This window comes from Peromyscus maniculatus, chromosome 4 (assembly GCF_049852395.1).
Source record: "Peromyscus maniculatus bairdii isolate BWxNUB_F1_BW_parent chromosome 4, HU_Pman_BW_mat_3.1, whole genome shotgun sequence".
NCBI lineage: Eukaryota > Metazoa > Chordata > Mammalia > Rodentia > Cricetidae > Peromyscus > Peromyscus maniculatus.
Window position 1 is genome coordinate 48970500 of NC_134855.1, and position 12695 is coordinate 48983194.

Genomic DNA, 12695 nt, shown 5'->3' on the forward strand with positions numbered 1-12695 from the left:
AGGGCACGGGATGACTTGGTCCATCTCCAGGTTCGTCCTCAATCACACATACATCTGTATACATCCTCACATCCTGGTCAATGGTCACAGCCGTGTTTTCCCAGAGCACTTTGCTAAAGTAAGTCAGTCCTGATGTCACCATCAGTCAAGTAAGAGCCACAGCTAAGTGTGGCTGAGCTTGGAAGTAACTGTTAATGAGTAAGTGGGCCCCAGGTGAGAGCCCTTCTGAGGGAGCCGTCTCCATCTCCACGCCCTGTGAGGACCTGGACCCACAAGATCACCACCTAGGAGCTCTCCTCCTTCCCTTCCCTCACTCCAAAGTCCACAGTTCCTACGTTAGGAGGGGCACAGAGTCAGCAGAGTCAGCAAATCAGACAAAAGCACCATGACCAAGGAAGGAAACCGACTCCACGCAGACGTTTTGGTGTGCGTTTATTTTTGATTCGTATCATACCACACGGAGGGAAACTTCCAAACTTTTACCCTTTCAACATCTTGGCCTTTACCTCGCTGCCCAGGAGGAAGGCAGAACTAAGGGAGCCGAGCTGGAGCCCATCCTGTTTCCCCGTGTTCGAGGACACAAGCAGCCACTTCCGGCTGTCAGAAAGATTGCACTCTGCTACAGACAGCTGGAAACACACCAGCGCACGCAAGTCACCAGCTGGTCCTCGGGCATCCACGGGCACGCACCTTTTCAAAGCATCTCTTACTCAACGCTGTGAGTGAGCATCATCTCCCTCTGCCTTTTACGAGCAAATGCCTTCCTGTTCCAGGGTGGGAAACAAACTGAAATCGGATACATTCAACACTGAAGCCTGACTTCTCTAAGTCACCAAGAAGAGAATGAATTTAACTTTAGTACATTTATTCTTACATGATTCTTAATAAAACACTTTCAAAACATTCTGTACAGTTCAAAGCCACTGAGAACTGCGTTACATTTCTATAAATGTGATTTGTTGGGATGAGGTGCCAAGGTGTCTCTGTACAAAGATGTACAATATGTACAGTCACTGTAGGTACAAGCTTGCGAAGCAGAGTCTAGAACACGGGATTCATGCCAAGGCTCAGAAAACATTTCAACAGATAAGACTAAAGCTTGGAACTGCACTGTGGCTCTCCCTGGGCATATGATCACTTTATGAACAATACACGTATAGGTCGCACAGAAAGTGGTTGACCCCAGCGCAGACAGTACCATGCGGCTGACTGGACACGGTACCGGCCGTTCTCCTGGGCCTCAGTCTGCAGTTGCCACGTCACTGAGCCGCCGCCGCTGCCGCCGCCTTGGGCTGAGCCACGGCTACACTAGGAGACTTAAACTTGGGGAGGTAGAGGCCAAACTTGTTTTCGATGCCGGCGAAAGTGGCTGTGGCAAGTCTGTAGCCACCAATGTGATCGGGGTTGGCAGGAGGCAGGTCTGCGATGCGCGACTTCGGTGTGGGGTCTGAGCCCGAAGGTTTGCTGTGGACAGGAAAAAGGAGGGTGAGCTCAGGGCTGGTGACGGCAGCTGACATTAGGCATGGTCGGTGGCCCCCCCGCACACCACCAAGAAGGCTGTCTCAGCTCTCCATGTCACCTCTTCTGCGTCTGTTGTGATTTCCAGCCTCACCACAACATTGCTTTCACCTACCTCATATAGAAGACAAATGGCCCCACCCTCAATGCATGAGCAAGCAGACTCCTGGACTCAGGAGAAAACACTCGGATACTGATAGTCTCTGGGAAACTGGCTATGTGTGGACTTCTCTCAATTTTCAAACTGTATGCAGGAAACATGCATGAAATCTATCATAAAGGTATAAAAATTGATGTAATTCAAGAGTTTCTTAACTAGTGGGCTCTTGAAGCTTCTCACTAAAAAAGACACAGATTCAGTTCTGGCTTCTATAGTCTCTGAGGGTACAGAAAGGCCGACATCAGCATCTGTACGACGGGATGATACATTGCTCTTCTTGCATCTCTTCTATGTATAGGTCCCCCCAGGACTTGGGTCAATGGCTCACACCCCACTGAGGCTTTGGGCAGGAGAGGGGCTCACAGGCTTAAGAGATACAGACTCCGAGTGGTACTTGACCCTCTGTCCAACTGCTAATAACTGCTTGCTTGCTTTGGATACCGCTTCCCTGCAGACTCAACAAGCAATTGCTCTTCTCCCAGGGTAAGCCCTGAGTGCTGAGCTCGGAGCAGCTCAGTCTGGGGCTGACACCGATGACTGACCCACTTCCCTTTGAAGCCCTGTGTGTGAACTGGCCATGTGAACATCTAGGTAGGAAATGATGGGAATGATGAACTCATGATCATACTCATCTCAGGAGTGTGACTACTGCCCGTTGGATTGTTTCTGGGCCATATTAAACAATCCAACTAATAATGACATAATCTCACTTTTTTTAAAAAAAGACACTTATTCACATGGCATTTTAATTCGATGCCTCCCTAAAATGGCCCCAAATAGTTGCTGAATACTGTGTGCTGAGTCACTCTGATAAGGTCTGACTCTAACATGGGAGCTTTTAAAATCCATTGCTTTCTATGCCCTGGTTTTAAAGGACTCTGTTGCCTCCATTTTCTCGGCATTCCCAAAGAGGCTCCGTGAACAGAACAAGCACAGGTTTGGGTCTTTATCAGGGGAAGCAGATGCACTCACAGGCCTCCAAAGTCAATGTAGAACCACCGCTGCAGAAGTTCATAGGTGACCAGAGTGACTCCAAACTGAGGGGAGGACCGGAACACTCGAGCTAGAAAAGACGGACAGGGAGAGGCAGCTTAACCCCTGACGGCTGTGGCAAGGCTACTGTGGAGTCACGGGGGCAGGACATGAAAGCCGGACAGCCACTCTGGAGGGCCCCCCAGCATCTACCTGCGGTCCCTTTCCAGAATGCTGATGGCCCTTCTTCCCGGAGAATCTTCCGGAAACAGTCAATGACCCCGCTATATGTTGTCTGGCCAGCCCGGGCGGCCACCTGCAGCCTTGTCTTGATCACATCAGCAGGGGTCACCAGAGAAGCAGCAGGTACACCTTTGAGGAGAAAGCCACATTTCATTCATCCTAAGGGCGTCGTACGTGGTGGTGAGATTTTGTTTGTGCCCTAACAAATAAAGCTTGCCTGGAGATGGGAGAAGCAGCACAGCACAGGCAGCCGCTGGAATTTACCTCCAGGAATCCTCAGACTGCAAGGGCTGAGCTCCTGTCTCCTCCCGCCTTATAGTCTTCTATCTGTCCAGCCAGATCACTTCCTGTCTCCACCTCCCTAGTGCTGGGATCAAAGGCGTGAGCCTCCCAAGTACTGAGATTAAAGGGGTGTGCCATGACTACCTGGCCTCTATAGTTAACTAGTGGCCAGCTCCACACTCTGATTTCCAGGCAAGCTTTATTTGTTAGGGCACAAACAAATTATCACCACAATACATCCAACAAGACAATCCACAACTGTAACCCCAAGGGGAACCGAAAGCTCCATAAACAGACACCCAGACACAAGAGGAAAAGGAGCATTGAGGAGCCTGCTAGTTGCTTCAGCAGAATCAGGGAGAAAATGTTTTGTTTTTCTTTCTGAATATAGGAAATCTCTCTTGATTGCACCATCCCAAAGAACGATGAAAGAGAGAGAAATGTAATAATAGTGATAGGATAATTGCCATGTTCCCTTTCCAGTTTCAACTACTTTTACATTTTCCCCTCTTTAAATAAGACAAAAGTATTTTCATGTATAATGTATGAGATGACATTGATGTAAGGAGCCACAGAACGTATGTGGCACCAAACCGTACTGGTCTTGGCTGATTCTTGCCAACCACACACCATAGAGGTGAGTGTCAAACGCATCAAGCACTGGCTAGTCTGAGGTGCTAAGAGAGAGGTGACTAATCCTCCCTTCAGATCTGCTCACGTGACAGAAGTCATTACAACCTGAATGAAAGCAGGTCAGGCATCCCGGTAAAGAGCAGCAGGGGACCGAACATCCAAAGGCCACTCTTCCTCCCCTGCGCCTCAGCTCCCTGGGGTCACCTGAGATGCAGCAGCAGCAGGACACAGAAGATGCATTTCTCAAGCATAGCTTTTGTTCATAAAACAGAACAAACCTTGAAGGAGCAGCATGACCTTCCCCAGGGGGAAGGAATTCAATTTGGCCTAAATATCACGGTCTCATCACTAGGCAAATGGAGCTGGTGGCCCTGAGGGCCTCTGTTTAGAGAATGATGCCAGTACTCCCCACGATGCGCCCAGCACCCTCTTCAGACAGAAGCAGGTAAACTGCTGCCTTCTGAGGCGGCCCTCCAGACGCTCTCAGGACCTGCTAGCGAAGCTTGACTGGTAATAATTGGAAAAACTCTCCTCTCTCTGGAAACCCGGCAGATGTCTACAGGCAAGAAGCTGGTGGGACTGGGAACTGCTCACGTGGTTCTGTTGCCCACTGGCAAGTGCCTGGCTGTGAGCGAGCAGACGGACTCCCCTGGCAGGCCTTGCTGCTGATTAGGAAACACAAGGAAGAGTTGGAAGGGGAAATGCTGCCCCCTTCGTAACAGTCTGGTGAGTACAGGAAAGGAGCTGGGGTCCTTATGCCAGCCTGACCAGCAGCTCCCACTCCACTAGCCAAGATCACACATGCCAGAGGCCAAAGCATGTGCTGGACCCCAGATGAGGGCTCAAAGGCCTGGTTGTTTTTTGGGGGGGAGCGTGGGGGAGGGGGGGTTGGTTGGGGGGGGGTTGGTTGGTTTATTTTTATTTTTTTTATTTTTTTATTTTTATTTTTTTTTGGTTTTTCGAGACAGGGTTTCTCCGTGTAGCTTTGCGCCTTTCCTGGAACTCACTTGGTAGCCCAGGCTGGCCTCGAACTCACAAAGATCCGCCTGCCTCTGCCTCCCGAGTGCTGGGATTAAAGGCGTGCGCCACCACCGCCCGGCTGGTTGGTTTATTTTTTAAAGCAAGTTGTCCCTTGTCATCAGAAGCAAGAACAATGTACCCATCCCAACGCTCTCAGAACCCAGGACTCCTAATCGAAAACACCAAACAGAAGAAGAGGATAACCTAGCAAGTGAGAGGCAAGCAGGGAGGTGGCTCCACTGTTAAGAGCACTGGCTGCTCTTCTAGAGGACCTGGGTTCGATTCCCAGCACCCACATGGCAGCTCACAACTGTTTGTAACTCCAGTTCCTGGGGATCTGACCTCTCCTGGGCTCCTCCAGTAACAGGCATGCATGTGCCATACATACATGCAGGCAAACACACACATAAAAATAAATTAATCCTGTTTTGATTTTGGTTTTTTTGAGACAGGGTCTCACTCTGCAGCTCTGGCTATCCTGGAACTAGTCACTATGTAAACTAGGCTGGAGCTCTGCCTGTCTCTGCTTCCCACATGTCAATTAATAATAATAATAATAATAATAATAATAATAATAATAATAGTAATAATAAAAACCCAAGCAGGGACCAGGAGCCTAGTCCTGGCCACGCTAGGTTCTGTGCGGGTTTGTCACTGGCTGTGTGGAAGGAAGACGGGCCTTTTCCTTGTCATTTCAGTGTGTGGCTGCCTCTAAGGATGCCTGGTTGATCCCTTCTATTCCAAGTCAGTTCCCTGGTAACTCAAGAGTAAGGACACACACACACACACACACACACACACACACACACACACACACACACACACGTTCAAACCCTCCCCTCTGCTCTTGGTCAGGAGCGTCTTGATCCCTTCCTGACTGCCAGGCTCCTCTTTCTGATGGACTCTGTTCTGGGCCTAATCTGGTGTCTTAGACCAGATGAAGATCTTCATGCGATCCGTCATCTGTTGCCTCGTCCTGAGCCTCTACTGCTATGCCGGCCACTCGGGGGAAGGCAGGGCCCTCAGAAGCACTCAGCCTACTACAGGGAAGGAAAGAATTCAAGCAACCGCTAGGCAAACTGAACGCTATGGTCAGAAAAAAGATGAAAACGGAGTTGAGGGGGGGGGCAGTCTGCTGTGGGGCGCTGCTTTGGTCCGACGGGAGCTGTGGTAGCAGGAAGAGAGAACTGAGCCCAAACAGGAACACTCCACCCTACAGGACAAGTACAAGGGCAGGCAGGGCCCGCCCATCAGCACTAGGTCAAGAGCAAGTGCTCTGGCCAAGAACTTCTCCACCTCAGTTGGCTGCACCCAAGGTTTCGGGAGCCCAGGAGGCTAAGAACCGTGTTAATGATGAAAGCCCAATTTAGATGGGCAGATCTAATTTGGCTCCAAGTTGCTAAGCTGCATTAAGTTGTTTATCCACATTATGCAAATGTAATTAACTCTCATCAGAATCACAGCACATCCCACAAAGGAGAAAAGGCAGCTATATCCAGCTAAGTCAGATCCCAACAATAACTTCCAGAAATAAAGAGCGAAGTCAGAGACTCTGTACTTCTTAAGAGAATTCTTTGAGTTAAAAAGGTCTGTAGTTACCTGCTATGGCTCCAGCCGCCAGGAGATTGACGCCTCCCACGCGTCCGTTCTCATCAGCCAAAAGGAGTTTGCAGTGAGCGTACACAGGAAAATAGATGGCAGAGAAGGGAATGTCTCGGAGGAAACAGGCTTTGGCACCCTGTCACACGCGAGGAAACAGTGCAAAACAGTGTGTAAACAGGGTTTGAATGTCCGCATGGGAAGCAGACCAGTGACAAGCGGAGATGTCCTTCAAACAGCATTAGGAGTGACGTGAGGGGAATTAGGTGGGGGATAGAGGAACAGAGCAAGTGTGCCTGGCAGAAAGCATACTCTCCTTTCACAGGGAGACTGGGTATGCAGGCTAACCCCAGCAGCACTCTGGCAATAAGAACTTCCTAGCATTTCCAGAAGTGCTAGACTTAGGGTTTGAAAACTTGGTTTGTTTTCTGTTCTGGTATTCACACCAAAGTGCAGTCGGTACAATATTAACCCCAAGGGGAGCTCTGCTGTGGTCTCTGCAACTTGGCAACGTGTAACTGGGACTTTCTGTGCACTAAGCAAGGCAACATCTTAGGATTCATAAGGAGTCTCAAACTCCCAAGGCTGCTTGACCTGTGAGCTTTGCTGAGGGTGGGGGTGGGGAGCCTGAGTGGGGATGAGGTGTAAGGGAAAAGAGCAGAGGTATTAGACTGAGATCCCAAATGAATAGCTTGATTCCCAAGCACACCCCCACAAAAAAAAAAAAAAAAAAAACACAAATTACCAATCTCAATCAGTTCCAAGCCCTGGGAGTGCCAGGCAGAATGCCAGAGGCAATGGAGAGGGCCCATTCTAAGAAAAGTAGAGGGAAAAAACCCCAAAGCCTCGCCTGTTCATTCCCACATTCCACTCAAGACAGCCTGTCCCGGCCATGGAGAGGGCAGTGAACATCTTCCTCAGCATTACCAGGGACCCATGCCAGCCCAGGCCTGGAGCTTTACCTCACTAGCCAAATGCTACACCCAAGCCCTGGGCTCCCCGATGGCTGTCTTTATAACAACAAAAACATCCAAGGACTCTTACAGGATGATACAGACAGAACCAATATTTATACATTCTGCTCTCCAAGGGAATCTCAGCGGACGGCAGAGAGTGGGCGAGAGAGGAGCAGAGTGGAGGCATCCTGTAAAGACACATGCCCGGCAGCCGGGCTCCCAGGCACCCTGTGGCGGCATGCCTCTAATCTAGACATTCCTAATTTCTAATTTGCAGTTACAGAGGTAAATTTACACATTTCAGCAGTTATGGATCCATAAATAAATTCAATGCTGCGGAAACACAGTCCCCTATAGAGGTGAAATTTCCGTATTCCCCTCGTCTACCAGGGAAAGGAAAGGAAAGAAATACTCTCCTAGTTAGAGAAAAACACTGGCTTCTGCTCCATTACATCTGATCTGTAATGACGGCGGCGGTAAGTGTACCTGCAGGGGAGGAATCCGTTGACTGGCGTTTTGTGAAAGTACAGTAACTGTTGTTGTTTTTTAATGGAATTCATTATTGACAAATCCTCCCACTTAACTTCTTAAAGACTCAAATCCTGTCCAATTCTACTATCGGGTTTTGTTTTGTTTTTAACCATGGTCAGAACACTAAGACAAGAGGAGCCCCTCTAGGTCTGAAAACAGAAGAAAGTATTCAGCCTCAGAGTAGCCCCAGTCCTAAACCGACCCAAAAAGTGAGTACCACAGGAACTTCTCAAAGGCCCCGTGGGATGAAGGCCGAGAGCCTGAAGCCAGCCGTTCGATGGAAGAGATATCCTGCACGCGTAAGAGCTAAAAAAACGACAACAGGCGCCCTCGAGCGTATGTCCCACTGCCTTTACCCGAGCGGACTGGTTTCACTTGGGTTTTCTATCCCATAGGTCACTCTGCTGGGTAGGCGTGCTTTTCATGTCGGGGATGGGGGTGTCACCTGGCTTCTGCATTCCTTCGCGTCTATTCGTGTGTCACAGCTTCTCCACTCAGTCAGCCAAAGAAATCAACCCACCTTGTACAGCCCAAAGAGGCCCAGGTCCCGAAGCACGTTCAGAGCGCTGACTCTGGGCCCTGTGGTGATTTCTCCCGCCACCTGCAGGCGGATCTTCACTATCTCCAGCGGGTTGGTGAAGATGACCTGGGAGCCTCCAGCCTGCAAGCAAGGGAGACAGACAAGTTCTTCCACATCGGAGCTGGACAGGGGGTGTGCAGGCAGGAAAAGCCACAGAAGATTCCTTCACTTTACACTAGGGAAGGAGAGGCCCACATGGTGCTCAGTGTGAGAAGTTCTCATGGAGATGTCCCAAAGATGCCTCATGTCAGTCTCTCTTTAGGCTTGTGTTTAGATGAGGCAAGGTCTCGCTCAGTCTGTAGCCCAGACTGGGCTGGAACTCACTATGTTGCCCGGTCTCAGCTAGAACTCACAGCAATCCTTCTGCCTCAGCCTGTAGAGTGCTGGGATTATGGATGTGAGCCACCATGGCTGGATTTAGGTTAATTTCTATTTGAAATGTCAAGACCGATTCTCAGAACTGACCTTCAGGGATAACCTCAAGTATATCCAAAACAGCAAAATCAATAAACTCAATTTGGAAAACCAAATGGAATGAAGATATAGGGGGTGGTGGACTCTGGGTGAACGGGAATGCTCCGCAAAGCACTGTCTTCAGCCTGCCAGCTCGAAGGAAAATGAATACAACGTTAGCCCCCCACAGGTGCCTTCAGAGTCAGACTTATCCGCTCTGGGTCAAATTCTACACTGTATGACTATGCACAGAGCTCTGAACTTGGCCCAGCAACACCCACACAAAAGGAAGGAATTTGGGAAGGCAAACTTTAGTATCATTTCAAGACAAAACAAGGGAAAAAAAATCTTCAAGACAGAGCTGGGAAACAGAACTCTGAGTCACCCAGAGTGCAACACCCTCAGATCAAAGACGCATTCCACACTCTGGTGGTGAGTGACAGATTTGATTTTTAAATGATCAGAGTGTGTTTGCATCTGATATCTGCTAAGCAGTGAAGGGATGAAAAAAAGAATGTTTGAAATAATTGCTACAGCTCCCTTTTGGGTTTCTGTAATATAAAGATGAGCATGTGTGCATGATCACATATCTATAAAAATAAATAAATAAAATATATATTATCTCCCTTCATAAAGCGAAGGAATCTCATTTGTGTGGGTTTGTCTTAAATTGAGGCTGTTTATATTCTATAATCAAAACTATATTCATACAATATTCATAATTGTAATGGTATTCATATAATCATAATCATCACACAGTTGTAACTCAGCCGCAGCGCACATCCCTGTAAAATAAGAAGTGTGCTCCTCGACGGGCACTTTTACAGATGCCCAAACATCATATCAGTCCTCCAGCCATACTCCTCCACATCTGCCTAAACCTGTCACCCTCCCTGGCCCCTTCCAAAGGACAGCAAGGAGGCTCCTAACCACTCTGGGGCCACACGTCAATGCCTCTGGTGTAAATCCTGGCTGACCTTCAAACTCACGACTTTGAACACTACACCGGCCCCAGATTCCTGTTCTCCTCTGGGCAGCTGACTGTCCTGAATGCCCCAGGGAACTAATCCCCCTTTGTCTTGACACAGCACAGATCACTAGCAGCCATGTAGGTCCCCCAACGAGGATGTACTGGTCGGATTTGACATGTGATTTGCCTGTGTTTCTTTCTCTCATAATCTGCTGCGCTGCAGGCAGAGAGGAGCTGTTCAATGTTTCAATCTAAGCAAACAACACTTTCAAAAGGATGGCTGGGTGAAAAATTACGTTAAAATGATAATCCAAGTAATTACTCCTGCAGCTAGAATTAAAGCCCAAATCAATTGAAAAGTTTACTATTTCCCTGAAATTGCTTTTTTAAATAATGGTTGGAAAGACCGTATTTGGGAAAACATGCTTTCTATTCTAAATTAAGGCAGATTAAGATAAAAAGAAAAGAACTATACATTTTTATTATAATCCCCCAGACATACCACCACCAGTGAACTGGCCTTTAGGTGCTAAGTGTTAAATGCGAGCATTATGTTTAAATAAACCCCAAGTCCTTTCATGGGTTTTGGTTGGTTGGTTTGTTGGGCTGGTTGGTTTTTTTTGAGACAGGGTTTCACTGTGTAGCCCTGGCTGTCCTAGAACTCTCTATGTAGACCAGGCTGGCCTCGAAATCAGGGATCTCCCTGCCTCTGCCTCCTGAGTGCTGGGATCAAAGGCGTGCGCCTCCACCTCCAGCTTGTCTTTTCACACTACCCACTGGCGAATTACACATCCCGCCCGCCCATCTCCCCAGAGACGGCCCCCAGCTCCCTTCTCTTGAGATTCTCTTCTCTCATCTGATCATCTTAGAAATGAGGACCAGTTGACTAAGCTGTGGCCTCCTTCAACACGTCTCCAAATCTTTCAGGGTACAAACAAGCCTTCTTCAGTACAACTGAGGAAAGGGGCGGGCGACACACTTTCCACATACAGTCATGTTAACTGCTGTCTGCATTGAAGGTGTGCATGTTGGCACCCACAGGACACCCTGGAGCTGACAAGACACGTTACACATACAGTCACATTAACTGCTGTCTGTTGTGAAATATTAGTTAAAGATGTGTTATATTCTTTTGTACTGTGGAATGTTTGCTTAATGATGCAAAGACGTGTTGCATTCTTTTATGTTACATTTGTTTAACTCTGTGAAGCTGTGTTACTTTGTCTAAAACGCCTGATGGTCTAATAAAGAGCTGAATGGCCAATAAATAGGTAGGGAGGAGAAAGGATAGGTGGGGCTGGCAGGCAGAGAGAATAAATAGGAGGAGAAATCTGGGAAGAGAGGATGAGAAAGCAAGGAGAGGAGATGAGGAGGACTCCAGGGACCAGCCACCCAGCTACACGGCAAGCCACAGAGTAAGAAGCAAAGAAAGATATAGCAAGATAAAAGCCCAGAGGCAAAACATAGATGGGATAATTAGTTAAGAAAAGCTGGCAAGAAACAAGCCAAGCTAAGGCTGGGCATTCAAAAAAAAAAAAGAAGAAGCCTCCATGTGATTTATTTGGGAGCTAGATGGTGGGCCCCCAAAGAGCAAAAGAGTTAAAAAAAACAAAAACAAAAACAAACAAAACAACCAACTACAGTTGTCTGCACTGAAGGTGAGCACCCATACGAGACGCTGGAACACAGAAGCGAACTGCCAATGTGGACCTCCCAGCAAGGGATGTGACAACCAGGAACAGTGACACCGTAGCAAGGTACACATCTAGCAGGTCACTCTTATGTAGTCCCCGGATTTTAAGGAATAAAACTTCTCTCAGTTCAACAATGCTTGTTCGTGTTTTTGAAATGACTTAATATTTTTAAACTTTACAACAGGACTAGGCTCATGTAGGCAAATTATTATCTAGAAACACTGAAACCTTTTAGAAATGATAAGATTGCTATTTAATTTGTCTAGAACTTTAGATGGAGCTAGAAAGGCTTAGTGGGTAAGAATGTTTGCTCCGCAAACGTGAAGGCCTGGATTTAAGCGCCCAGCACCCGCATAAAGTCAGGTTTGGTTGTAGAGCTGGAGTCCGCATAAAAAGTCAGGTTTGGTTGTAGAGCTGGAGTCCCAACACTGTAGCAGGCAGAGACGGGAGGCTCATTGGGGCTCTGGTCACCAGTCCTGCTCCAGACTCAGTGAGGGACCCTGTCCTCAGCTGGCCTCTGTACACACATGTGTAGACACCACAGAGACATGTACACACATGCACATACACAACACCGCACACAAACATACATGTACACAAACACACACACAAAGTCAAACACAGGCTGGATGTAGTGACAAACAATTTAATCTCAGCACTCGGGAAGCAGAGGCAGGAGGATCTCTGTGAGTTCCAGGCTAGCCTGGTCTACAGAGTGAGTTCCAGGGCAGCCGAGGCTACACATAGAGAAACCCTGTCTCAAAATAAATGTTTAATTAATTAATTAATATGTATATATGAAACTTGAATATATATATATATATATATATATATATATATACACACATATGAAACTTTGGGTGTTTGTAATACTTCAAAAGAAACATGCCCTGAGAATATGCATTGTCCATTTTTAAACTCCGTGTTCGACCAGAGGACTCGTGTGTAGAATAAGGCCTCTGTTACCTCCACTCCCTTTAGCTGGGTGCTTCTTATGCTGGGACCGATTTTTACAGTACAGAAAAACAGTTTCCAAAGGGAAAATACTCTGTTTGCAGTAAATACAACTATTTAATACATACAG

General features: G+C 47.7%; 1 protein-coding gene across 3 annotated transcripts in view; it reads right to left on the reverse strand.

Moving 5' to 3' along the window:
- Positions 1–415: 415 nt before the first annotated feature.
- Positions 416–12695, reverse strand: part of Slc25a12 (solute carrier family 25 member 12) — an 88573-nt gene continuing 76293 nt past the window's right edge. For all 3 annotated transcript variants that reach the window (XM_006972416.4, XM_076569649.1, XM_042275451.2), the window contains 5 exons: positions 8435–8575; positions 6428–6566; positions 2864–3022; positions 2651–2741; positions 416–1464 (listed from right to left, as the gene is read on the reverse strand). In XM_006972416.4, the coding sequence (XP_006972478.1) occupies positions 1260–1464; positions 2651–2741; positions 2864–3022; positions 6428–6566; positions 8435–8575 (735 nt within the window). In that variant the 3' untranslated portion in view covers positions 416–1259. The remainder of the gene's footprint in view (positions 1465–2650; positions 2742–2863; positions 3023–6427; positions 6567–8434; positions 8576–12695) is intronic.